At 55.3% G+C, this 25,433-nt stretch overlaps 2 protein-coding genes across 6 annotated transcripts in view; one reads left to right on the top strand and one right to left on the bottom strand.

The window, feature by feature from the left end:
- The first annotated feature begins 47 nt into the window (after nt 1–47).
- LOC105488182 (transmembrane protein 150B) lies at nt 48–7,152 on the top strand. 3 transcript variants are annotated; one of them, XM_011752036.2, is made up of 7 exons: nt 48–135; nt 820–944; nt 1,346–1,405; nt 1,505–1,572; nt 1,797–1,924; nt 4,822–5,002; nt 6,661–7,152. In XM_011752036.2, exons 2-7 carry the CDS (start codon nt 877–879, stop codon nt 6,855–6,857), a joined length of 702 nt encoding a protein of 233 aa, XP_011750338.2. In that variant the 5' UTR covers nt 48–135; nt 820–876; the 3' UTR covers nt 6,858–7,152. The 3 variants fall into 3 exon arrangements, with proteins under 3 accessions (XP_011750338.2, XP_011750334.2, XP_011750335.2); XM_011752032.3 differs by lacking the exon at nt 6,661–7,152 and having other exon boundaries at nt 4,822–6,613; XM_011752033.3 differs by lacking the exons at nt 48–135; nt 6,661–7,152 and adding an exon at nt 144–562 and having other exon boundaries at nt 4,822–6,613.
- A 64-nt stretch (nt 7,153–7,216) lies between these two features.
- LOC105488181 (BR serine/threonine kinase 1) overlaps nt 7,217–25,433 on the bottom strand; it is a 30,605-nt gene continuing 12,388 nt past the window's right edge. For all 3 annotated transcript variants that reach the window (XM_071087892.1, XM_071087893.1, XM_071087894.1), the window contains 15 exons: nt 25,257–25,373; nt 25,143–25,176; nt 24,993–25,061; nt 17,463–17,609; nt 16,949–16,980; nt 16,158–16,328; nt 15,619–15,716; nt 15,195–15,354; nt 14,908–14,968; nt 14,104–14,473; nt 13,653–13,701; nt 13,435–13,558; nt 12,257–12,455; nt 11,362–11,451; nt 7,217–7,800 (listed from right to left, as the gene is read on the bottom strand). In XM_071087892.1, coding sequence (XP_070943993.1) covers nt 7,643–7,800; nt 11,362–11,451; nt 12,257–12,455; nt 13,435–13,558; nt 13,653–13,701; nt 14,104–14,473; nt 14,908–14,968; nt 15,195–15,354; nt 15,619–15,716; nt 16,158–16,328; nt 16,949–16,980; nt 17,463–17,609; nt 24,993–25,061; nt 25,143–25,176; nt 25,257–25,373 — 1,879 coding nt within the window. In that variant the 3' untranslated portion in view covers nt 7,217–7,642. The remainder of the gene's footprint in view (nt 7,801–11,361; nt 11,452–12,256; nt 12,456–13,434; nt 13,559–13,652; nt 13,702–14,103; nt 14,474–14,907; nt 14,969–15,194; nt 15,355–15,618; nt 15,717–16,157; nt 16,329–16,948; nt 16,981–17,462; nt 17,610–24,992; nt 25,062–25,142; nt 25,177–25,256; nt 25,374–25,433) is intronic.

Raw genomic sequence — 25,433 nt, 5'->3', positions numbered from 1 at the left:
GGGTGAGAGGAAGGAGAAGGAGAGCGGAGGGGAGGAGGCGGGGTCATCAGGGCTCCGTATCTCACAGACCAGAAACAGAAGCTGCACCCAGAGAGCAGGCGGACCTCAGGCCCTCACTCTTGGGTACCCGAGTAGGTAAGAGCTGGGAGGTTGGACCTCAGAAGCTGGAGAAGAATGTCTGTATTCTAGGAGGAACTGGGGCCCTGGAATTCTGGGTCTTCCAGGTTGGAGAGAGCTGGAGGCTCAGATTCCTGGTTCCTGGGGAGGGAAGGGCTGAGACTTTGGACGTTGAACCCACAAAGCTGGAGGAAGGAAGTTAGGGGCCCCTGAAGCTAAGGTGCTGCCTGCTAGGTTCTGAGGAGACAGGACATGGCGGTTTGGGGGTAGAGAGCCCCTCAGGAAGTGTGGGTCAGACCCAAAGCCCCAGGCAGCCCTCCAGCGCTCCAGCCCGGACTTTGCCTCTGCCTTGGCCTGCCTGAGCCCCATCCCGAATGCCAGCCCTTCTTCCCCAAGCTCACCCAGCCCCAGTCCCAGGACTGAGAGCCCCAGGGAGCTTGGAGAGGTGAGCATCTCAGGGAGGCCCTGGAGGCTGGGAGGTGCAAGGAGGGGCTGGGAGGACAGGGAGAAACTCCCCAAGAAGAAGAATGCGTGAGATAGGGTTGAACACTGCGGTATAGGTGGGGAAATTGCCTGGAGTGGAGAGCTGGCCAATTAGATCAGACCCCCACCCGTGACTTCTGCCTGAGAGCCAAGGGGGGGCCTAGTGGTTGGGGCCACAATCTCATGCACCTGGGCCCTCCTTGAGGGCTGGTTCTTCAGGTGTGAGAGAGACAGGTGTCCTGCCTCAGCCCCGCTCCTTCACCTGCAGAGCCCAGCATGTGGGGCTACCTGTCGCTGATGCCCATCTTCCTAGCTGTCTGGGCTATCTCTGGCGTCTGGATCGTGTGAGTGTCAGAGGCATGATGGACTCGGGTCTGAGGGTGGAGGGGGCTGGGGCCTGGATTTCTGGGTCTGAGGAAGGAAGGGGTTGGGGGCCTTGACCCCTGGATCTGAGGGAGGAGGGGCTGTGGGCCTGGACTCCTGGGTCTGAGGGAGGAGGGGCTGGGGGTCTGGACTCCTGGGTCTGAGGGAGGAGGGGCTGGGGGAGGAGGGGCTGGGGAGTCTGGACTCCTGGGTCTGAGGGAGGAGGGGCTGGGGGTCTGGACTCCTGGTCTGAAGGAGGAGGGGCTGGGGGTTCTGAACTCCTGGTCTGAGGGCGGAGGGGGCTAGAAGTCCTTGTTTGTTTGGTCAACAGAAGGAAAAGTTGTTGGTGGGAGTTGCCCACTCACTCTGATTTCCCCCGTAGTTTTGCCATTGCAGTAACCAACAGGACGGTGGACCTCAGCAAAGGCTTTCCCTACATCAGGTAGTCCTGCCCGAGGGTAGGGATTTGGGGGTACTGCCGCTGCAGGAAAGTGAGGGCCCTGGCTTGGACTGCCCAGGATGACCCTTTTGTCTTCCCCAGCATCTGCGGATCCTTCCCCCCTCAGAGCTGCATCTTCAGCCAGGTGCTCAATATGGGAGCTGCTCTGGGTAAATATTGCTTAGCCCTTTGGTTTAGTGCTCCCCAGCCCAGCCAAGCGAGCTCCGAGACGGCTCCTTTCTCAAACCCAGGAGTCCATGCCCCAGGCCCCTCCTTCCTCAAAATCCGGGAGTTTGCCGCCTTCTCCCTCACTTTGCTCCCCTCCCTTCCCTCGCTGGGTCCCAGGAGTCCCGGGTGGGTCTCCCTCCTACTTCCTTCTCCCCTCTCCTCCCAGCCGCGTGGATCTGCATTGTCCGTTACCACCAGCTCCGGGACTGGGGCGTCGGAAGGTGGCCTAACCAGCTGATCCTATGGACGGGTCTTCTCTGTGCCCTGGGCACCTCCGTGGTAGGCAATTTCCAGGTGAGACCCAGTCGGTGCCCAGGGTCTGCCCTCTCCGGCATCTGGAACTACAACTCCCAGCATGCCCCGCGGCCATAGGCTTATTGTCTCGCGGCTGGTTCCCGCGCAGCCTCCTGGGACTTGTATTTTTCTTTGGCCAGTTGCCTTGGACCAGCTGGATTCCTTTGCTTTCTGAATGGGGCACTCCGAGCGAGGCTGTTTGTATGTAGGACTTCTTTGACTTCGAGGAGGTTGGGATAATTTTCTGCCAGCCCCTCTCCCCAGCTCATTTAATGATGAAATTACTGGGCCAGGCGCAGTGGCTCACGCCTGTAATCTCAGCACTTTGGAAGGCCGAGGCGGGCAGATCATTTGAGATGAGGAGTTCGAGATCAGCCTGGCCAACATGGTGAAACCTCCTCTCTACTAAAATATATAAAAAGTAGCCGGGTGTGGTGGCAGGCGACTTAGTCCCAGCTACTTGGGAGGCACAGGCAGGAGAATCATTTGAACCCGGGAGGTGGAGGTTGCAGTGAGCCAAGATCGAGCCATTGCACTCAAATCTGGGGGATAAGAGTGAGACTTCTCTTAAAAAAAAAAAACAACATTAATTTCTGGCCGGGCTCTGTGGCTCATGGCTGTAATCCCAGCACTTTGGGAGGCCAAGGCGGGTGGATCACCTGAGATCAGGAGTTGGAGACCAGACTGGCGAACATGGTGAAACCCTGTCTCTACTAAAAAAACAAAAAATTAGCCAGCGGTGGTGGCAGGTGCCTGTAATCCCAGCTACTCAGGAGGCTGAGGCAGGAGAATCGCTTGAACCCGGGAGGCGGAGGTTGTAGTGAGCCAAGACCATGCCATTACACTCTAGCCTGGGCCACAAGAGTGAGAGTGAGTCTCAAAAAAAGAAAATAAAAAAGAAAAAAAAAAGAAAGAAAGAAAGAAAAGAAAAGAAATTACTGAGGCTGGGCACAGTGGTTCATACCTGTAATCCCAGGACTTTGGCAGGCGGAGGCTTGAACCCAGGAGTTCAAGACCAGCCTGGACAACATAGCAAGACTCTGTCTCTACAAAAAATAATTAGCCAGGTGTGGTGGTGTGGCCTGTAGTCCCAGCTATGCAGGAGGCTGAGGTGGGAAGATAGAGGATTGCTTGAGCCCAGGAGGTTGAGGCTGCAGTGAGCTGTGATTGTGTCACTGCCCTCCAGCCTGGGGAACAGAGTGAGACCCTGTCTCAAAAAAGAAATGACTGAGATTTACTCATTCTTCATGTTAGGCAATTGACTGAACATTTGGCAGCCATTGGCAGCAGGCTTTCCATTTTGTACATGACTTCATTCCATCTCCATAAAGACTCTAGCTAGGTCTGTCCTTATTGCTCATGGACCACAGAGAATATATATATATGTGTGTGTGTGTGTGTGTGTGTATGTATATATATGTGTGTATATATGTACATATATGTGTGTGTATATATATATGTACATATATATACACACACACATATGAGATGGAGTCTTGCTCTATCACACAGACTGGAGTGCAGTAGCATGATCTTGGCTCACTGCAACCTCCACCTGCCGGGTTCAAGTGATTCTCCTGCCTCAACCTACCAAGTATCTGGGACTATAGGCACCCACCACCACACCCAGCTAAATTTTTTTTTTTTGGTTTTTTTTTTTTTTTTTTTGAGAAGGAGTCTCGCTCTGTCGCCCAGGCTGGAGTGCAGTGGCCGGATCTCAGCTCACTGCAAACTCCGCCTCCCGGGTTTATGCCATTCTCCTGCCTCAGCCTCCCGAGTAGCTGGGACTACAGGCACCTGCCACCTCGCCCGGCTAGTTTTTGTATTTTTTTTAGTAGAGACGGGGTTTCACCGTGTTAGCCAGGATGGTCTCGATCTCCTGACCTCGTGATCTGCCTGTCTCAGCCTCCCAAAGTGCTGGGATTACAGGCTTGAGCCACCGCGCCCGGCCTTTTTTTGTATTTTTAGTAGAGACGGGATTTCACCATGTTGGCCAGGCTGGTCTTGAACTCCTGACCTCAAATGATCCACCTGCCTCAGCCTCCCAATGTGCTCTGCAACTATTTATTTATTTATGTATTTGAGACAGAGTCTTGCTCTGTGGTCCAGGCTGGAGTGCAATGGTACGATCTTGGCTCGCTGCAGCCTCTGCCTCTCGGGTTCAAGTGATTCTCCTGCCTCAGCCTCCTGAGTAGCTGGGATTACAGGTGCCTGCCACCACGCCTGGCTAATTTTTTGTATTTTTAGTAGAGATGGGGTTTCACCATGTTGGCCAGGTTGGTCTCGAACTCCTGACCTCAAGTAATCTACCCGCCTTGGCCTCCCAAAGTGCTGAGATTACAGGCGTGAGCCACCGTGCCCGGCAATATTTGTATTTTTTGTAGAGACGAGATTTTGCCATGTTGCCCAGGCGGGTCTCAAACTCCTGAGCTCTAAGTGACCCGCCTGCTTCACGTTCCAAAGAGCTGGGAATACAGAGGTGAGCCATCATACCTGGCCGAAATTTTAAGTATTTTAAAATTTTAATGGAATATTATGCTGTGTATCTGTGAGTCACATACAACTGTTAATATTTGAGAATTTTTCACCTGCAAGACCAATTTTTTGGGGAAATATCTGTCCTCTGCTTTGAGAATGCAAGATTTATTCCACTCATATTTACAGAGCATCTGCTATGTGCCAATCACTGTCCTAGGAATTGAGGCTATAGCATGAACAACAGATTTAAACGCCCGCCCTTGTGGAGCTGACAGTAGCCGACGTGCTTAACAAGGCCATCACTGGGTATGGAAAGTTGGCGATCACTGTCTACTACGCTGGTGAAAGGCCCTGGCCCTCTGGTGCCCCTTACCCTCCTTCCCAGAGTCTCCCTCCCAACTCCTCCCTTCTCCTCCCAGGAAAAGAACCAGCGGCCTACGCACTTAGCAGGGGCCTTCCTTGCCTTCATCTTGGGTAACGTCTACTTCTGGCTGCAGCTCCTCCTGTGGAGGCTGAAGAACCTGCCCCAGCCCGGGGCTCCCTGGATCGGGCCACTCCGTCTGGGCCTCTGCAGCTTCTGCACCATCCTCATTGTGGCCAGTATCCTCCTTGTATCCGGGGTAGGGGTTGGGGGTGGCTCTTCACCGGAATCGGTCTTCCTGTCTGGCTGTGTGTCACTGGGGACGTCTCTTCCTTTCTCTGGGCTTCAACATTTGCGCAGGATTATGGCTTTGTCGTCGAGAATGCCGACTTTGGGGTCACGTTGCCCAGGTTGGAATGCCCTGTCCTCCACACACTAGCTGGGGGAATCTTCCGCGGGCTGTTACTTCTTGGTGTCAATGGTTTCCTCGTCCCTCAAATGTGGATAACGACAGGCTGACCTCAGGGTTGTGAGTGGATAGGATAATATGCACACGGTGCTTAGATCTGTGCCTGGCATATAGTGAGTGACCAGTAAATACTGGAAGAATGATATACCAAGAACAGTCCCAGGCCAGACACGGTGGCTCACGCCTGTAATCCCAGCACTTTGGGAGGCTGAGGTGGGTGGATCACAAGGTCAGGAGTTCGAGACCATCCTGGCTAACACGGTGAAACCCTGTCTCTACTAAAAATACAAAAAAATTAGCCAGGCGTGGTGGCGGATGCCTGTAATCTCAGCTACTCGGGAGGCTGAGGCGGGAGAATGGCGTGAACCCGGGAGGCGGAGCTTGCAGTGAACCGAGATCACGCCACTGCACTCCAGCCTGGGGGACAGAGCGAGACTCCCTCTCAGAAAAAAAAAAAAAGAGACCAGGTCTTGCTCTGTTGCCCAGACTGGTCTTGAACTCCTAGCCTCAGGCAATCCTCCCACCTTGGCCTCTCACCTTGGCTGGGATTGTAGGCATGAGCCACCACTTCTCAGCCCCCTTAGAAATCCCTGAATGAATGGAATACACTGTCTGGGAGGGCTGAGGTGATGAGTGACTCCAGTGAGAGAAGTTCCAGAAAGCAAGAGCTGTCTCTGCTAGGCTGGAGCCTAGAGCCTGCAGGAGCTGGCAGAGCAGGAAAAGGTCTTAAGAAGCTGGTGGAAGGCGAGAGCCAGAGAAGGGATGGGGCAGACCAGGAGAGAAAGGTGCAAGACAGGAGGAGAGGGCTGGAGAGAGGCAGGTAGGGCAGATAGGACAAGACTTGGGGTGACCAGCTGGCCAAGAGGGATGAAGAGGGGGCCGGGAGTGTCTGCTGGGGCACATGAGTGGATGGTGGAGTTGTCATGGAGGAAGGGACACTCGGAAAGAGAAATAGATTTTACAGGGAAGAGGGAAGAGATTAGACTCTGGGAGTGAGCAGGAGGTGCCTGTGGGCCTTGGGTAGCGGGGAGGATGTTCAGGAGAAAGTTGCAAAACACAGTCTGAGGCTGGCGGTGGGGAGGGAGGCGTATTTAGGAAACCCTGCGTGTTTGGAGGGAGGAGCAATGGCAGCTGGGTGTCCTGGACAAGTAGGGAGGCAACCAGGCCCTTCCCTGGGTCAGGGAAGGGAGACAGAAACTTTCTGGGATATTGGGAATGCAATAGTAACACGGGGGTGCATGCAAAGGAAAGTGTGTGCAAGCAGCTTGAGATAGAGACAGGGGCTGGAGAGCATCGGAGTTATGGAGGAAGGTGAGAGCTGAGGATGGGGACACCCAGAGATGGCCTCCGCCCAGCGCGAGGGGGCACAGAGACCAGGCCAGGCTCCCTGTCTGTCACGGTAGCAGTGTGGCCCTTGACCCTGGGCAGTGATTGTCCTCCACGCCTGCTCGCTGCGCAGCGTCTCTGCGGCCTGCGAGTGGGCCGTGGCCATGCTGCTGTTCGCCCTCTTCGGTCTCTTCGCCGTTGACTTCTCCGTCCTGGAGAGCTGCACCCTGTGTGTTCAACCGTGGACCAGCCTCAGCCCCCCGCCGGCCTCCCCCATCTCCCTGCCGGTCCAGCTGTAGCAGCCACCCTGACCTGGGCCTCGCCCTCACCAGTGAAGCAGGAAAGATGGGGCCAATCGCAATGCCCCGCACGCAGCAAGATGAGCCACTGGGAATCTCTCCAACCGGCTGGGGCTGCCGCTGACTGACCTGGAGCCGGAGGACCTGTGTGCCAGCGCGGAGGGCCTCTGAACGGCTGGTGGCAGCCAGCATCCCCGTCCCCGCCTTCGGGCCCTGCCCCTGCAATTGGGCACCCAGGAAGCGAGAGGCCAAGGCCAGCCAGCTGTCCCTGATCAAGGCTATTTATTATTATTATTATCTTTTTTTTTTTTTTTTTTTTTTTGCCGCCGGCGGAATCAGAGACACGGACGCAGGCAGGATCACGCGAAACTAGAATTCCTTCCGGAGAGCAAATCCGTACAGAAGGTCGTGAAGGGGAGGACCAGGGGAGGAGGGGCCCAGGAAGAGGGTTTGGGGACGACACAGGGACAGAGGGCCCTGTCCGGATCTGCTAAGCCACCCCAACCAGCTCCCGTCCCTCCCCCACCCCACCCCGCAGAGAGATTGATCCATAAATAAAATAATAAATTAATCAATAAATAAAATAGAAACAGCTCCCCCGCCCCCTGTTCCCCTAGAACCACCCCCAGTTGGGCACGGCCCGCGGAGCCCCATCCCTGCAGGGCAAGGCCGGTTTTTGTGTCCACCCCCCTCCCGACATGTTCCTTGGGCCTTATTTACAGATTCACAGTTGGGGGGCAGGGAAGGGGGGTGGGGGGGTCCCCTCCCTCCCCGGCCCCCTGGGGTCAGGGCAGAGGGGTCCCGTTGGTGGCCAGGAGCTTCTTGTCCTTGGGGGGGCCTCGGCGGGGAGAGCTGCTCAGCTCTGGGTCTGGGCGGCCGGGCGGGGGTTGCAGGCTTCGAGGTGGGGCACCAGCAGGCCGGGTCTGGGCCCCATTTTTCTCATCTGCAAGGGAGGAAGAGGTTTTTCGTGGGTTCCACAGCCCAGGGTTGGGGTTCCCATTACCAGGGGATGGGGGCAGAGTCTCCTTATCAGTTGGTCTCAGTGACCCCGAGGCTCCAGCTCCAATCCCCAGTAAGACCCAGTCCCTCCACCACCTGGCCTTGAAGCCTCCAGACTTGGTTACTCGGAGGACACACCCCAAGTGACAAGGCCTGGCTCCCCTAGGATGGGGGCTGCACCCTATGCCCCCCGCAACCCTGGGGCCAGGTTAGTCCAAGGGAGACCTGGGCTGGGCCTGACTTTAGGAGACTCTCAGATTCTGGTTCTGATACTATTTGTTAAGAAACAGCTCGCCAGGGCAGTGCTCAAAGTTCATAGCCAGAGGGCCCCCTGACTCCTACCCTGGTTGTTAGAGAGAAATGTTCCACGGAACTGGGCTCAAGGGAGCCTCCTGGTGGCAGGGGTCTCAGGCCCCTCATGCTGGGCCAGCCTGACTCAGGTCACTCTCTCCTGGGTCCTGAGGCCACCTCCTCTTTGGGACTATGGTGGAAACACTGGTTGCTGGGTGGTCTCTAGCAATTTCCATGGGACCCAGAATGTTACCTGAGGTCCCCTGGCAGAGACCTCGTTTTTCTTTTAAGACAAACTGAGGGGGCCGGGTGCGGTGGCTCACGCCTGTAATCCCAGCACTTTGGGAGGCCAAGACCGGCGGATCACGAGGTCAGGAGATGGAGACCATCCTGGCTAACACGGTGAAACCCTGTCTCTACTAAAAATACAAAAAAAGCAGGGTGTGGTGGTGGGCGCCTGTGGTCCCAGCTACTCGGGAGGCTGAGGCAGGAGAATGATGTGAACCCGGGAGGTGGAGCTTGCAGTGACCTGAGATCGCGCCACTGCACTCCAGCCTGGGCGACGAACGAGACTCTGTCTCAAAAAAAAAAAACAAAAAAAAACTGAGGGGGTGGCTGGGCGCTGTGGCTCACGCCTGTAATCCCAGCACTTTGGGAGGCCGAGGCAGGCAGATCATTTGAGGTCAGGAGTTTGAGACCAGCCTGGCCAACACGGTGAAACCCCATCTCTACTAAAAATACAAAAATTAGCAGGGTGTGGTGGCGGGCACCTGTAATCCTAGCTACTCGGGAGGCTGAGGTGAGAGAATCACTTGAAACCTGGGAGGTGGAAGTTGCAGTGAGCAGAGATCGCACCACTGCACTCCAGTCTGGGCGACAGAGCGAGACTCTGTCTCAAAAAACAAGAACTGGGGGGCTTGTCATAGCAACCACTATGACTTGGAGGCCTGGCCCCCCTGCTCCATTCTCCTTTATGAGACGGGTGGCTGAGCCCCCAGGGTGCCTGTTAGTCCTACATCTTCGAGGGTGTGCCCCTTTTGAGACCCCTGGTTGCTGAGGCCAGCTTTCCTTGGCAACGGGGTCCAGTGGACCTAATTTGCTTTCCGGTTGCCCCTAGCAACCATGAGAGGCGGGTTTCTGCACCTCAGCATGACTGCCATTGGGGACCCAGCGGTCGTGGGGGGCCGTTCTGTGAACTGTAGGATGTTCTGCAGCATCCCTGGCCTCCACCCACAAGAGGCCACTGGCATCCCCCTGCTTTCCCCAGTTGAGATGAGGAAAAGCATCTCCAGACGTTGCTAAATGTCCCTGGGGGGTTGTGCTAGGCTGAGTAACGGCCCCCTCCGAAGAGGTCCACACGCAAGTACCGAGAACTTGTGATACGTTCCCTGACGGAGCAGAGGAGACCTTGTGCTGTGGGGAAGGTTAGGGACCGTGAGGTGGGGGGTTATCTTGGAGGATCTGTGCAGGTCCCGCCAAGTCACCTTTTCCCAGCTAAGTTCGGTCAGAGGGAAATATGGCGTCACTGGCTTTGAAGATGGAGGAAGGGGCCTTAACCAGAGGATTGTGGGCAGCATCAAGGAACTGGAACCCACAAGGAAACAGACTGTGCCCGAGAGCCTCCCGGAGGGAGCGCAGCCCTCCAGGCACCCTGTGTTAGCCTGCGGAGACCGGGCTGGACGTCTGACCTCCAGGACTGTACAATAATCACCACTTGTGTTGTTTCAGCTCCTGAGGCTGTGTCATTTGTTGATGGTGGCCAAAGGAAACACACAGGGGCGAAACCAGCTCCCCGAGTTGAGAAGCATGGCTGCAGAGCCAAAGCCCTGACCCTGGCACTCAGAGTTTCTGGTGACAAGGCCAAAGCTGCCCTGGCCGCTGGCCTCAACACTGGGCCCTGTTTCCCTTTGGCAGGGGTCCGGGGTCCAGGAAGGGGCCTGGGCCCCATGAGGCTGATGCTGCCTGACTCCCCTCAGAGCAGACGGCTGTCCACGTGCCCTGCAATGGGGCCCCGTACGCTGTTTCACCGCGTCGCCCGCGACCTTGTTCCTAGGGGAGGGACTGCCGTGGTCTCAGGCATGAGGGCTGATTTCCGGGGCCGGCGCTCTTTTCCCTCGAGAATTCTGGCTACCTCTGGTTGCTTGGGCGGGCGCACCCCATGCTGTGGACTGAACACGGCATCCTCCCAAATTCATGTGCCAAAACCCAACCCCAGGGTGATGGTATTAGGCGGTCAAGTTGGGAGGTGATTAGGTCATGAGGGTGGGGCCTTCATGAATGGGGTTAGTGTCCTTAGGAAGGAGGCCCCGGAGACTTCCCTTGCCCCTTCTGCTATGTGAAGACACAGCACAAACGTGCTGTCTGTGACCCAGGAAGCAGCTCTCACCAGACACCAAAGCTGCTGGCGGCTTGATCTTGGACTTCCCAGCCTCCAGAATTGTCAGCAATAAATTTCTGTTGTTTGTAAGTTGCCCAATGTACGGTATTTTCTTATTGCAGCCTGAACACGCTAAGACACCTTTACAATGAACCTCTGCTGTGCCCTGATTGCTAGAGGATTTGAGTCTTTGATAACCAGGACTGGAAGCCCGGGAAGGCCGGATCTCCCAGAGCAAGATCTTGCACATTCTCATGAACTCAGCTTAGAATTCTGATTGCTAGGGACCATTCGGCCCCAGCCCCAGACTGAGGTGATGTCTGAGACCTGCAGAGGGTGGCCAATTTGTCCTGGGTTTAGACTCAAAGCCCTGCATCCCAGAAACACCCTTCAGTCCCAAGCAAACCAGGACGGTGGGTCACCCTCCTCCCGGACAGAGGTCCAGAACCTCTGTTGGCAGGATGTTCCACGACCCCCAACACAGAGCCTGTCGTCTTCTTAGGGACCCCTGGGAGCCAGTCCTCAGGTTGCTAGGGAGACCCTCCTCAGGCCCCAGCCTCTCGGGGAACCTGCTCACAACTCAGCAGATGAGACCTCAGCTATGACAATGGTGAAGGAGCCCACTAGCTGGGCCTCCTCTGCAAACCAAACCCCAGAGCACCTGCTCATGCTGGACCTCTTCCCATCACCCACGGTCCCCACCACCCACGGCCCCCTCCACCCACGGCCCCCACCACCCACAGCCCCCTCCCCCCACTGGCCACACCCCCCACGGGCCTCGCCCCCCATGGCCCCCTCCACCTATGGCCCCCACCACCCACAGCCCCCGTCCCCCACCTGCCAGGGCCTGCACGGAGGGCTGGTCATGCGTGCTCAGTAGCTGTGCCTGGATGGTCTCCACCACTCGCTTGAACCGACGGCTGGGACCTGGAGGGACAGGTGGGCAGAAAAACACTGACTGGGGGTCCAGGATCGGGAAGGCCGTCCCAGCCTGCAGAACCCAGTCCCTCCACCAAGCAAACCACCCTCCCACTCTGGTCTCCATCTCCCCTGCTCCGCTGGGACCACATCAATCCATGGTTTGCAAATGGGTCTGTGCTGCTATTTAAGGAACACAGTCAAACTCACGTACATTCAACTTCAAATAACAGGTGTTGGTTTCTATTCAAATAGATACTATTGCTGGAGTTAAAAGTTTCTGAGGCTGCCACTGAGCTTAGCAGGAATAAGCACTGCCATCAACTGGTGATGTCTGCTCTGGGCCGACTGATATTAGACAGCAGTGTGCTGTGTCTTCACCCTTTGGCTCTACCATCGTAAAGTAATAGGAAGAGCAGGGCTCTCCCTCTGAAGTTGAGAGGCCCGGGTTGGGCTGCAGCTCTGCCACAGTGTATTGTGTGACTCTGGCCAAGTCCATTGACCTCCCTATGACTCAGTTTTCTCCTCTGTAAAATGGGTGATTACTAACACCTCAGAGGCTGCTTGGAAGCTTCAAGGAGATCATGCATTCATTATTTACACTGTAAATGCCGGGGAAATGCTGATGAGACTGGGGAAATAGAGGATGGGGTTGTGGGGGGGGGGTCTGTGTGGGGAGGAGGAGCACAGAGAGTCGGCCCCAGCTGAACTCCATCTCCTCCTCTTGTAGCTGCAATCCTGGGCTCCTACACTATCTGAGCTGTCATGAACGGTCCCAGCTCTGGGCTGAGGGCAGCCTAGCCAAGAGACTCACCCGAGATGAGAGTGAAGGTGACGGAGTAGATGCCGCCGCCTCCACTGCCGTCCCGTCGCGGGGAGGGCTCTGGACCCTCAGAGGAGCTGATGTCCACCTGGAAGCGGACTGGCTTTTGGAAGACAGAGGGGCCGCCACTGGCCTTGTACTCGGCCCTGAAGCTGGTCTGTGACAGCACACTGTGACTCAGGCTGGGGATCTGAGCGAGGTGGGAACACAGGAAGGGGTGAGCCCAGGGAACGGATACCCAGCCCCGCAACCAGCTGTGGCCAAGGAACTACAAGTCCCACGAGCCACTGGAGGGAAAGAAGGACAGGAAATGCACTGGGAGGCCCCACTGCCTGCAAGGACTTGTAGCTTTTTCTATCCTATCAGCGAGTAATGGAGGAATGGCTGGACAACCCAATCCTAACGTCACGAGGACTCTGATAGCTAGGTGACAGCCTCAGACTCCAAGACCACATGAAACACTGCTTGCTCCTTTTACAAATGCTTCCCATAAGCCATATCTGTCACAGAAACTCTAAGTCCCATCAGCCCCTAGGCAAAAAAACCACAGACCAGCAATGGGGCAGCCTTAAAATTGCCTGTGAAGTTTCTTTCGCTAGTTTGAAAGCTCACAGTAGGGGAATGGGAACTCAACAATCCTTGGGGACAGTGCAATTCAGGATCCTATCTCCCCAGTTCCAGGCCTCTGGCCACGATAAATCTTTCCTACCTACCGAGTTCTACCCAACTCTGGCCATAAAACTACAAATCCGGCCGGGCGCGGTGGCTCAAGCCTGTAATCCCAGCACTTTGGGAGGCCGAGACGGGCGGATCACGAGGTCAGGAGATCGAGACCATCCTGGCAAACACGGTGAAACCCCGTCTCTACTAAAAAATACAAAAAACTAGCCGGGCGAGGCGGCGGGCGCCTGTAGTCCCAGCTACTCAGGAGGCTGAGACAGGAGAATGGCGGGAACCCGGGAGGCGGAGCTTGCAGTGAGCTGAGGTCCGGCCACTGCACTCCAGCCCGGGCGACAGAGCCAGACTCCGTCTCAAAAAAAAAACAAAACAAAACAAAAAAAACTACAAATCCCAGGAGCCCCCGGAGGAAGCCAGGCCTATGCTAAGGTGGTTAACTGGGACGTGTAGTTCTGCGGTGGCCAGGATCGACGGGGACCCAGGCCCCTCACCGACAGAAAGGCGTGGACGATGTCTGCTTTGATGCTGCTGAGAGGTTTGTCCTTTAGCACGAGGAATATTTGTTCTTCTTTGTCCAAGGAGATGAAGTTCCCGAACCAGGAGCGTTTTGCCAGCCTGAGTGGGAGGGGATGGTTTGGAGGAGGGTTAGGAAGGCGCCAAGGGCATGAATCTCCTGCATCCCCACTCTTTCCTTCCCTGTTAGACTCACTCCGGGGAGGACTCTGGCGTCAAGCTGGACATCTCCTCAGCGGTAGGGACTGGTAGGGGGAAGGCAGAGAACGTGGTCGACACCTGTCCACCGTCCCAGTTGCCAGCACACAGGCCTGCACTCACCCCCTCCCAGGGTTCCAGAGCCTGGAGTTGCAGCCTCAGCCAAGCCATCCCTCCTGGACCGGGCTCACAAACCAAGGGCCAATGGGAGGTGATCCAGAGCCCCAAAGGGGCGTGCCCTTCAATCGGGGTCCTCCTCCAGAACTAGAGGCCCCACCTCTCCCCCCAACAGGTGCACCTCTGCTCCAAACCCCCTCTTCTCTGGAACGTGGGAATCCAGGCCCCCAGGCCCTTCCTCTCTAGACATGCCAGAGCGACATCCCTGGGACCAGATTTTTAGCCCCTAGCCCTCTCCACACGTTAGGACTCAGCAGTTCCTGCCCCCATACCCTGCATCTTGCGCCGGTGAAAGCGAGGGGAGCCCAGGAAGCTGTTGCGGATGGAGTTGAGGCGACTCCTCCAGGCAGCTCCCCCGACGCCACCGCCGGGGCTGGGGGGTGGTGTTGTCCCCGGGGTCCCAGTGGGACTGGCCCGGGGCGTGTGCAGAGGCGAGTGCAAGGGGGTTCCGCCAGAGGAGCGCGGGGAGCCTGGGGGGCCGGGCAGGGGTGTGGAGCGGGCACTGGGGGGTGGGGGCTGCTCCCCGGCGCCCCCACCCCTGGGGCCCCGAGAAGGCAGCGTCTGCGTTTTGGAAGTCGGGGAGCCCCCGCCTCGGGCCTCATCTCCAGCCCCAGGCTCCGGTGAAAAGGAAAAGACCGGACTCTGCAGAGGAGAGGAGACTGAGATGAGCGAGGGGACCACAACTCCCAGGAGGCGCTAGGAGACACACACACACTCACGGAGGCTGGCCCGGTGCATGCTGGAACTTGTAGTCCAACTATCCTCCTTTCCAGGCACCAGTGCAAGGATGACAAAGACTTTCTATCATGCTGTGGGCTGAAAACCCAGCCCGTGCAGAAACTAGTACACAGCAGGCACTCAACTAACTTCTGTAAAATCCCTTCAGGCATGCAATCCTAAGGAGGCAGAAATGGCCAATGGACCAAAATACTTTGGAGGCCTTGGGTCTTTGGCCCTCCAGGGACAAGGAAGCAAGTCTCAAGACTGCACAGGAATTGTAGTTTCTGCTACTCAATCTTTGCTCCATGTCTCCACCCCTTTCTCCTTCTTAAATCCCACTGGGGACCTGGCCTTACCCTTGGGCTGCTTAGAGGGCTGGAGGACAGACCCGTGGAGGCTCCACTGACGCTACGGGATCTGTTTCCAGGATAGATTAAAAAAAAAAAAAAAATCAGATGGGAGGGTTTCAAAAACCACAGATGTTCCCTCACTTCTACAATCCTTCCAGGTGAGGAAATGAGGCCCAGAGAGGGGAGGTGAATTGTCCCAAGGACACAGCACATTTGAGGTAGAGCTGGGGTTAGAATCTTGAACTCCGAGACCCAGGGATTGTGGATCCTCCTGGAGGGACAGGGGCTCCCACCTCTGGCTGTGCTGGGCCATCTCCAAGGCCCGTCGGGTGGGTACAGGAGAGCCACCACCCCCGGCATCGGTGATGCTCAGGACTTCCATGGACTTCCGCTCTGGCCGCCGCTTCCCGTGACGGCTCAGCATGGGGGAATCCACGCGCTTCCGGGGTGGGTCTGAGGGACAACGGTTTCAACCCAATCAAGAGATGGTTTCACCCAGCTGTGCACACTTACAACTGCCTTGGAAACTGCACAGATGGTGAAACAGGCCTAGAGTGGACAGGGGTTTTGATAAATGTCAAAGAGCAAGTCAAGCAGTCTAAACCTGGAAGCTCAGAGCCTGCAGCCCCTTCTTTCCTTGGGAATCTGGGGTCCCGGTACCCAGCCTCTTCCCCTCTCGAGACCCAGGTGTCTGGTCCCCCAGCCCTGCCTTCTCACCAACATCATTCCGGGGAGGCAGGTCCTGGTCCTCACAGCTGGGATACCGCTCCTTCCGATCCAAAAGCAGATAATATATCATCTTTTCTTGGTTCTCCCTAAGGCAGGGAGTGGGAAAGGTGGAAAGAGGTAGAAGAGGGCTGAGGTCGGAAATCAATGCTCAGAGGAGGTCTCCTCTGCGCCCTGTATTTCTGCCCATGGTTTCCTTTTTCTAGGTGTCAGTATGGCCAGTTTCTCTGGTTTAGGGTACATCTCAGCTGTGTTTCACTCAATTATAATAACACTGTAACACCTAACATCCAGGCACGTACTCTTTGTAAGTACTATGTCTATGTAAGTACTATGTGGCAGCATCTATTAATACTTTCTCAGCGTGTTTCTGGGTCGTTTTCCAGCTGGTTCCATCACTCCCAGGCGGGAGCTTCAAACCACGCCCCACGAGAGGCCAGGGTGCCTTGGCCAGCGCTCTGCATGTGCGCAGGGCGCTGCTGCAGCTCGCCCCACATGGGTACACGGGTGCAGGGGTCTCGGGGTCTTACTCCTCACTGCGCAGCTCGCGATGCAGCCTCTCGCGGTCCCTGAAGCAGCCCAGGGACGCCATGCTCTCCAGAACGTCGGGATCTAGCTCTCCATTGGATGGCAGGCTCCGCATGGCTACCCGGCGGCCTGGGGCTGGCTCCAGGCACGGGTCTGGCTCGTGTTTCCCGCCTCTGGGGAAAGAGGAGAAACACCATTGGGAACCAGGCTTCTGAGATTCAGCATTCTTCATTCTAGACTCAAGGGTTCCGGACCCCGAAATCTGAGTCCAGGCCCCAGCCCCTTCTCTCTCATACCCAGGAATCGAGACCCCCCCCTCTCAGATCCAGGAGTTGAGACCCCCAGCCCCTTCTCCCTCAGACCGAGGGGTCCAGACCCCCGGCCCCTCCTTCAGACCCAGTAGTCCAGGCCCCCAGCCCCTCCTCCCTCGGATCCAGGAGTCCAGGCCCCCAGTCCCTTCTCCCTCAGACCGAGGGATCCAGACCCCCAGCCCCTCCTTCAGATCCAGGAGTCCAGGCCCCCAGCCCCTCCTCCCTCGGATCCAGGAGTCCAGGCCCCCAGTCCCTTTTTCCCTCAAACTCGGGAGTCCTGGACCCAAGCTTCGCCCCTCCTCCCTCTGACCTCTAGACTCCTTCTCCAGCTGTGTCTTCTTCCCCGGGGCCCATAAGTCCGAGTCCCTAGCCCCTTGCCACTCAGGAGCCCTGGCATCCCACCCCTCCCAGCCGCCTCTACTGCTTTGGCCCCTACCCCTACTTCCGCCAGAGACCCAAGAGCCCAGTTACCCCATACTCACAGGTACCAAGGATGTTTCTGAATTTGCTCCAGCTGTGAGGGTGGTGAGTCGTAGACAAGCAGAAGTGAGGTCGTATGCACATGTAGGCGCGCAAAGAAAGTTGATTGGGGCGGTTTTGGGGTCCCTGATCGTCTCCCCGCCCACCCCACTGGGGGCAGGATGACATATGACGTCGCCCTCTAGTGGCGACTGAGTGCATCGCCCCGCGCACGCGCGGTCTCCGTGTACCCGGACCCGCCGCATTACTTTGCCGCATGCGCAGTGGCATCCTGTGTCTTAGTCCTGCGCCCCCCCGCTGCCTGGGACGCCCCGCTCCAGTCTTGCGTAGCCCCCTCCCCAGTTTGGAGCGGCACTTTGCTGGACTTTGGGTTGCGGCTCAGCTGGCGATCCCAGTCACCCTGGGGGCTGATGGGCAGGTTCCGGAAACCCAAGCTGGGTTTCCCCCATGACTTTTCTAGGGGTTCTCTCTTCATCGGCCACTGTTCCCCCCTCCGCCAGTGCCCCCACAACTCACACTGAGCCTTTTCTCGGGCTCCACTTCGATCATGCCCCTCAGGAGGCTCTGGCAGTCTGGAGGAATGAAGTGGGGCATGTGGAAGACGCCCCGTTTCACCTTCTCCAGCAGCTGGCGGAGGTTGTCGTCATCAAAGGGCAGAGCCCCCTGAGCAAGAGATAACCAGGACCCCTCATTAGCACATTTCACCCTCACCACAAGCACTGGAGGTGGGGAACTACGGTGATCTCCACCTTACGGGCAGGGAAACTGAGGCACAGAGAGGCTCAGCAATTTGCCCAAGGCCCCTAGCTCATCCGTGGCAGAGCAGGCACTTGGCAAGGAGCAGCTTGGAGCCCTGCTTACGAGGCTAGAATTGCAGCGTGGAGGCTGTTCCTTTTAGACAGGTTTCCCCCCACAGCAGTTTCGAAGGGGTTGTCAGTCATTCACTCATTCAACAAAAGGTGAGCATCCGTTATGGGTCAGGGATCCAGCAGTGGACAGGCCTCTGGCCTTGCACAGCTCCAGACAAATAGCTATACAATGACGAGCAACCGAGTGAGGTTTCTCCCAGGAGATGTAATGGGAGCAGAGACCTGAATGAGGCTGAGCCCTAAATCAATGACTGGTGTCCTTATAAGAGGAGAGGAGGACGCAGACACAGAACAGTCATGTGATGATGCAGGCAGTGATGGGAGTGAAACAGCTGCAACTGAAGGAATGCCAAGGACACCAGAAGCTAGAAGAGGCAAGGAAGGATCCTTCCCTAGAGCCTCCAGAGGAAGCAGGGCGCTGCTGACACCTTTTCTTTTCTTTCTTTCTTTTTTGAGATGGAGTTTCGCTCTTGTCGCCCAGGCTCGTGTGCAATGAGGCGATCTTGGCTGACTGCAACCTCTGCCTCTCCCAGGTTCAAGCGATCCTCCTGCCTCAACCTCCTGAGTAGCTGGGATTACAGGCACATGCCACCATGCCTGGCTAAGTTTTGTATTTTTAATAGAGTCGGGGTTTCACCATGTTGGCCAGGCTGGTCTCGAACGCCCAACCTCAAGTGATCCACCTGCCTCGGCCTCCCAAAGTGCTGGGATTACAGGTGTGACCCACCACACCCAGCCTAATTTTTGTATTTTTGGCAGAGATGGGGTTTCGCCACGTTGGCCAGGCTGGTCTTGAACTCCTGACCTCAGGTGATCCACCCGCCTCAACCTCCCAAAGTGTTGGGGTTTCAGGTGTGAGCCACTGCGCCCGGCCCCCTGCCTTGCTTTGAATCTTTGCTCTGGGGCTTATACCTGCATGACCTCAGGCAAGCCACTGCTCTGAAAATGGCAATGGGTTGTCACAGCAGCCACCTCACAGGCTGCAGCAGAATGAACTGACTTAGCACATGACAGTGCCGGGCCCACAGTCAGGACTGTTACACGCTGGCCGCTGTGATGCATTACCAGAGACCCCACTACATCCTGCATTTTGATGTAGCCACCAGCAATGAAGCAGGGCACTAAATCACATCCCTGCCCTCCTGGAGTTGGCCTGGCACACTGCCTGACACACACTGGATGCTCAAGTCATCAGCAAGGGCAGTGGAATGAGCAGAGAAGTTGCATTCCAGAGGGGACAGGTAACAAACAAATGAACATATCATATGGGACGGGAGGGAATGCTTCCAATTGCCAGGCCAAGGGTTGGAGGGAAGCCATGGTGACCCGCCATGGAGGAGCTGCCATTGGACAAAGACTCATGGGAGGTGACGATGTGAGCCTTTGAGGGCTTTTCCAGGTGTTGCAAGCTCCCAGCTGCCCCTGGTATCTGAGGCCTATGGACGGAGAATGGGGAGATACAGAGAAGGCACCTCTGAATGCCGATCTTGGGGTACAGAAGCCTGGGTTTGACTTCTGGTTGCCTGATGCTCAAGCACGGAGCCTCGGTTTCCTCCGTGAAACATGGACACAATGATCCTGCCAGGAGGGGTATGGTATGGATTAGATGTTGTAATAACAGGCTGGGCACAGTGGCTCACACCTGTAATCCTAGCACTTTGGGAGGCCAAGGGGGGAGGATCACTTGATATCAGGAGTTTGACACCAGCCTGGCCAACATGGTGAAACCCCATCTCTACTAAAAATACAAAAATTAGCTGGGCGAAGTGGCGGGCGCCTGTAATCCCAGCTGCTCGGGAGGCTGAGGCAGGAGAATCGCTTGAACCCGGGAGGCGGAAGCTGCAGTGAGCCGAGATTGCACCACTGCACTCCAGCCTGGGTGACAGAGAAAGGCTCCATCGCAAAAAAAAAAAAAAAAAAAAAAAAAAATTATAACAACAATACAATTGATTCTTGTTATTCTCGAGAGTTCTGTTCTATGAAGTCACTGCAAACTCTCAACTACTGAACGAGTCACGGCTACTGGAGGAACTATATAGTTAGTTAGGTTCCTTTGATCCTCTCATCACATTTTTGTCAACCAGTCATTACATAACCTTGTTTGTATGTGTTTCTGTTTAAAGACACTTTTCTTTTTTTTAAGACGGAGTCTAGCGCTGTAGCCCAGAGTGCAGTGGCACGATCTCAGCTCACTGCAACCTCCGCCTCCCGGGTTCAAGAGATTCTCCTGCCTCAGGCTCCCGAGTAGCTGAGACTACAGGCGCCTGCCACCATGCCTGGCTAATTTTGGCTAATTTTTGTATTTTTAGTAGAGACGCGGTTTCACCGTATTGGCCAGGCTGGTCTCGAACTCCTGACCTCATGATCCGCCCGCCTCAGCCTCCCAAAGTGCTGGGATGACAGGCGTGAGCCACCGTGCCTGGCCTCAAGACACCTTTCACATATACTGTGTCATTGACTCCGAACTCACGGCCAGCAGCACTACAAATCATTCCTGAACAGAGCACGCCCATCACAGGGGCTTTCTCCAGAAGGGACATCACAGCCTCCCGCGCTTAGGAACACCAGAGGGTACTTCAGAAGCACTTGGCTTCACGGCCACTTTAAACAGCGAAATCGCCACCAACACCACAAAAATGCGAGAGACATGACACAAAACAGGTGGCGACAGGGGGATTGTTTACAGGATGAGAGCTGAAACAGGGTCACTTTGACCTCAGCCAGGAACCTGCACCTTGGGTGGCGGCTCAGGTCTCCCCTGCTCTGGGCATGTCTGCCAATGACTGTAAAAGTACCTCCAGGACTGATTTTGGGTTACAGATACATTTTGACAGGTAGGCAAATTTGCAAATATGGAATCTGCAAATGATGAGGAACTACTGGAACAAGAATAAACTACTAGACCAGGCACAGTGGCTCACGCCTGTAATCCCAGCACATTGGTAGGCCGAGGTGGGCAGATTACTTGAGGTCAGGAGTTCAAGACCAGCCTGGCCAACATGGTGAAACCCCATCTCTACTAAAAATACAAAAACTAGCCGGAAATCACTTGAACCCAGGAGGCGGAGGTTGCTGCGAACAAGATCGAGCCATTGCACTCCAGCCTGGGCTATAGAGCAACACTAAGACTTCATCTCAAAAAACAAAAAAACAAAAAAAAAAAAAAAAAAAAAGAAGAAGAAGAAGAAAAAGAAAAAAAGAATAAACTACTACTAATAATCATCCAGCATTGTGCCGGGGGCTTCATGTGCAGCATTTAATTTTAAACCCTCACAATGGGCCAGGCGCAGTGGCTCACGCCTGTAATCCCAGCACTTTGGGAGGCCGAGGTGGGTGGATCACCTGAGGTCAGGTGTTCGAGACCAGCCTGGTCAACATGGAGAAACCCCCCATCTCTACTAAAAATACAAAAAAAATTAGCCGGGCATGGTGGCAGGTGCCTGTAGTCCCAGCTACTAGGGAGGCTGAGGCAGGAGAATCGCTTGAACCTGGGAGGCGGAGGTTGCTGTGAGCTGAGATCACACTATTGCACACCAGCCTGGGTGACAAGAGCGAAACTCCGTCTCACAATTAAAAAAATAAATAAATAAAATAAAAATGAAAACGAAACCCTTACAATGATAGATATGATGTGTATTCCCATGCTGCAGATGAGGACACTGAGGGAAGGTGACTGGCTTGCTCAGGGAGAGGGAGCAGGGATTGGAACTCGGCTGGATGGGCTCGGGAACAGGGCTTTTAGCCACCAGGTGAAGGAGGGCTGAGTTCTGAACGTTCTGAGCTGGTCCCCAGAGCACCTCAGCTGCTCTCCCCATGCAGCGGTGAGCCCCGGGAAGGCAGCTTGGAGCTGGCCTCATTGCCCTCAGTATCCATTATGTAGCCTGGTGGTGAAGAGACCAAGGACTGACCAACCCCAGGCCTGCCGCTTAGCTGCGTGCCCGTGGGCCAGTCACTTCCCCTCTCTGGGACTGCTGAGATAATTATGTGGAATAACATGCTCGGAACAGTGCCTGGCATAAAAAAAGCTGCTTATGGCCGGGTGCGGCGGCTCACACCTGTAATCCCAGCACTCTGGGAGGCTGAGGCGGGCAGATCGCCTGAGGTCGAGTTGGAGACCAGCCTGGCTAAAATGGTGAAACCCCATGTCTACTAAAAATACAAAAATTATCCGGGCATGGTGGCACACGCCTGTAGTCCCCGCTACTTGGGAGGCTGAGGCAGGAGAATTGCTTGAATCCAGGAGGTGGAGGTTGCAGTGAGTTGAGATGGCGCCACTGCATTCCATCATGTGTGACAGAGCAAGAATCTGTCTCAAAGACAAACAAACAAAAAACTTATGTATTCTTTTTCTTTTCTACTTATTTTTTATTTTATTGTATTTTTATTTTTTACTTTTGAGATGAGGTCTTACTCTGTCATCCAGGCTGGAGTTCGGGGGCATGATCATGGCTCACTACAGCCTTGACCTCCAGGGCTCGAGCAATCTTCCCACCTCGGCCTCCTGAGTAACTGGGACTACGGGCACGAGCCACCACACCTGGCTAATTTTTTTTTTTTGAGACGGAGTCTTGCTCTGTTACTCAGGCTGAAGTGCAGTGGTGCGACCTCAGCTCACTGCAAGCTCCGCTTCCTGGGTTCACGCCATTCTCCCGCCTCAGCCTCCCAAAGCGCTGGTATTAGAGGCATGAGCCACCGTGCCCGGCCATGCCTGGCTAATTTTTTAACTTTCTTTTGAGATGGGGTCTTGCTTGCTATGTTGCCCAGGCTGGTCTTGAACTCCTGGGCTCAAGCGATCCTTCCACCTTGGCCTCCCAAAGTGCTGGGATTACTGGCGTGAGTCACTGCGCCCGGCCAATTGCTCATTTATTCTCGCTACAGGTGTTTATTAGGGTCTTACATGTGTCAACTTTAGGTTTGCAAAGGCCAGCCAACAAAATGAAATAAAACACACAAAGAGAAACGGCCCAGACATCGGCCCTGACCTCCGGGAGCTGATGATACAGAAAGGAAGGGAGATGCCACTCAAAGAAATAAGCAACAAGCTGGGCGCGGTGGCTCAAGCCTGTAATCCCAGCACTTTGGGAGGCCGAGACGGGCGGATCACAAGGTCAGGAGATCGAGACCATCCTGGCTAACACGGTGAAACCCCGTCTCTACTAAAAAATACAAAACACTGGCCGGGTGAGGTGGCGGGCGCCTGTGGTCCCAGCTACTCCGGAGGCTGAGGCAGGAGAATGGCGTGAACCCGGGAGGCGGAGCTTGCAGTGAGCTGAGATCCGGCCACTGCACTCCAGACTGGGCGACAGAGCCAGACTCAGTCTCAAAAAAAAAAAAAAAAGAAATAAGCAACAAAATGCACAGCAACAACTCTGATCGTTGCCAGGAAAAGGGAGCCTACCACAGGGGGTCTGACCTCACAGGAGTGGGGAAGAAGAGCGGGGGCAGGCGAAGCTTCCTGGAAATGTGACAACTGAGCAGAGAGCGTGAAGAAGTCTAGATATGAACTAGGTGAACAATAAGGCTAGTAGGTAGCAGAGTGTCCCAGGCACAAAGGCCCTGTGGTAGGAGCAGGGCTGATAGCCTATGATCTAGCTATACATATATTTTTTTAGACAGGGTCTCACTCTGTCACCCAGGCTAGAGTGCAGTGGCATGATCTCGACTCACTGCAAACTCCACCTCCCAAGTTCAAGCGATTCTCCTGCCTCAGCCTCCTGAGTAGCTGGGACTACAGGCATGCGCCACCAAGCCCGGCTAATTTTTGTACTTTTAGTAGAGATGGGGTTTTACCATGTTGGCCAAGCTGGTCTCAAACTTCTGGCCCCAGGTGATCTGCCCCCGCTCGGCCTCCTGCAGTGCTGGGATGACAGGTGTGAGCTTCCGCGCCTGGCCTGGTTATACTTGTTATCACAGTATCGCAATGCTCTAGAATCAGCTGGTAAACGGTCATGGTATCAAGCCCTCCAGGTGCTCCTGGATGCCTCGTTCCTTTCTGGGGTTCCTCCTGGAGACTATCCCATAGTTCTTTTATCTTTTTATCCCACAGTTCTGTGAATGAAAGGTTAGCTCTGCACAGAGTGGGGGAGCCCCAGAATCTTGGTCTGTTGGTTAATGTAATATCTTTCCCATTACCAGTGAAATCTTCGAGAGATGGGCTGGGCTCGGTGGCCTCACGCATGTAATCCCAGCACTTTGGGAGACTGAGGTGGGCAGATCACTTGAGCCCAGGAGTTTGAGACTGACCAGGGAAACAAAGAGAAACCCTGTCTCTATGAAAAATGCAAATATTAGCTGGGTATGTTGGCAAGAGCCTATAATCCCAGCTGCTCAGGAGGCTGAGGTGGGAGGATTGCTTGAACCCGGGAGACTGAGGCTGCAGTGAGCTGTGATGGTGCCACTGCACTCCAGGCTGGGTGACAGAAACCCTGTCTCAAAATAAATAAACAAATAAATACATACATACATAAATAAAATAAAATAAATTCAGCTGCCGGGCATGGTGGCTCATGCTTGTAATCCCAGCATTCTGGGAGACAGGAGGGTGGATAACTTGAGGCCAGGAGTTCGAAACCAACCTGGCCAACATGGTGAAACCCTGTCTCTACTAAAGATACAAAAATTAGCCAGGTGTAGTGGCAGGTGCCTGTAGTCCCAGCTACTCGGGAAGCTGAGGCAGGAGAATAGCTTGAACCCAGGAGGCAGAGGTTGCAGTAAGCCAAGAACAGAGCAAGATCCTGTCTCAAAATAAATAAATAAATAGGATGGGCACGGTGGCTCACACCTGTAATCCCAGCACCTTGGGAGGCAGAGGCGGGTGGATCACCTGAGGTCAGGAGTTCGAGACCAGCCTGGCCAACATGGTGAAACCCTGTCTCTACTAAAAATTCAAAAACTATCCGGATGTGGTGGTGGGCGCCTGTAATCCCAGCTACTCAGGAGGCTGAGGCAGGAGAACTGCTTGAAGCTGGGAGGCAGAGGTTGCGGTGAGCTGAGATCGCGCCACTGCACTCCAGCCTGGGTGACAGGGCAAGACTCTGTCTCAAAATAAATAAATAAATAAATAAAATACATAAATAAGTTCAGGAGATGACCCCTGGGTGAGGATGGAAGGTACTGTCCTATGCTCCCACCAGATGGGATTGATCTAGAAATGGCAGGAGAGGTGAGGGCGCCTTACCACGAGCAGGGCGAAGAGGATGACTCCACAGCTCCACATGTCTGCCCGGCGGCCGTCATACTTTTCCCCCTGGAAGGGAGGGCCGGTTGTGACTTCATCGCTCCTCCCTGCTGCCTCCACCCCTCTCCCCTCCATCCGCCCCTCACTCACCTTAATCACCTCTGGACACGCATAATGGGGGGACCTGAGGGAGAGAGCTGATGTGAGCCTCCAGCCGGCTTCTAAGCCCCTGCCCAGGGCCTCGGGAGCCCGGCCCCCACTCACCCGCAGCTGGTCTCCAGGAGGCTGTCCCCCACCTGCAGGGACGCCATGCCGAAGTCTGCAATGCGGATGTTGTTTTTCTCATCCAAAAGCAGGTTCTCGGGCTTTAGGTCTCTGTGGCTGAGACAGCCAGGTGGGGCTCAGGCCTCTTCTTCCTCCCAGGAGGCCCAGGCCCCACTC

The sequence above is a fragment of the Macaca nemestrina genome, chromosome 20, assembly GCF_043159975.1.
Source record: "Macaca nemestrina isolate mMacNem1 chromosome 20, mMacNem.hap1, whole genome shotgun sequence".
Lineage (NCBI taxonomy): Eukaryota > Metazoa > Chordata > Mammalia > Primates > Cercopithecidae > Macaca > Macaca nemestrina.
Note: the sequence above shows the minus strand (reverse complement) of the source record. Positions and strands in the feature narration are given on the sequence as shown.

Coding starts and splice junctions, on each gene's coding strand:
- LOC105488182 (XM_011752032.3), top strand. CDS start 877: ATGTGGGGCTACCTGTCGCTGATGCCCATCTTCCTAGCTGTCTGGGCT. Junction 1,573..1,796: donor CAATATGGGAGCTGCTCTGG/GTAAATATTGCT, acceptor CTCTCCTCCCAG/CCGCGTGGATCTGCATTGTC. Junction 1,925..4,821: donor CCGTGGTAGGCAATTTCCAG/GTGAGACCCAGT, acceptor TTCTCCTCCCAG/GAAAAGAACCAGCGGCCTAC.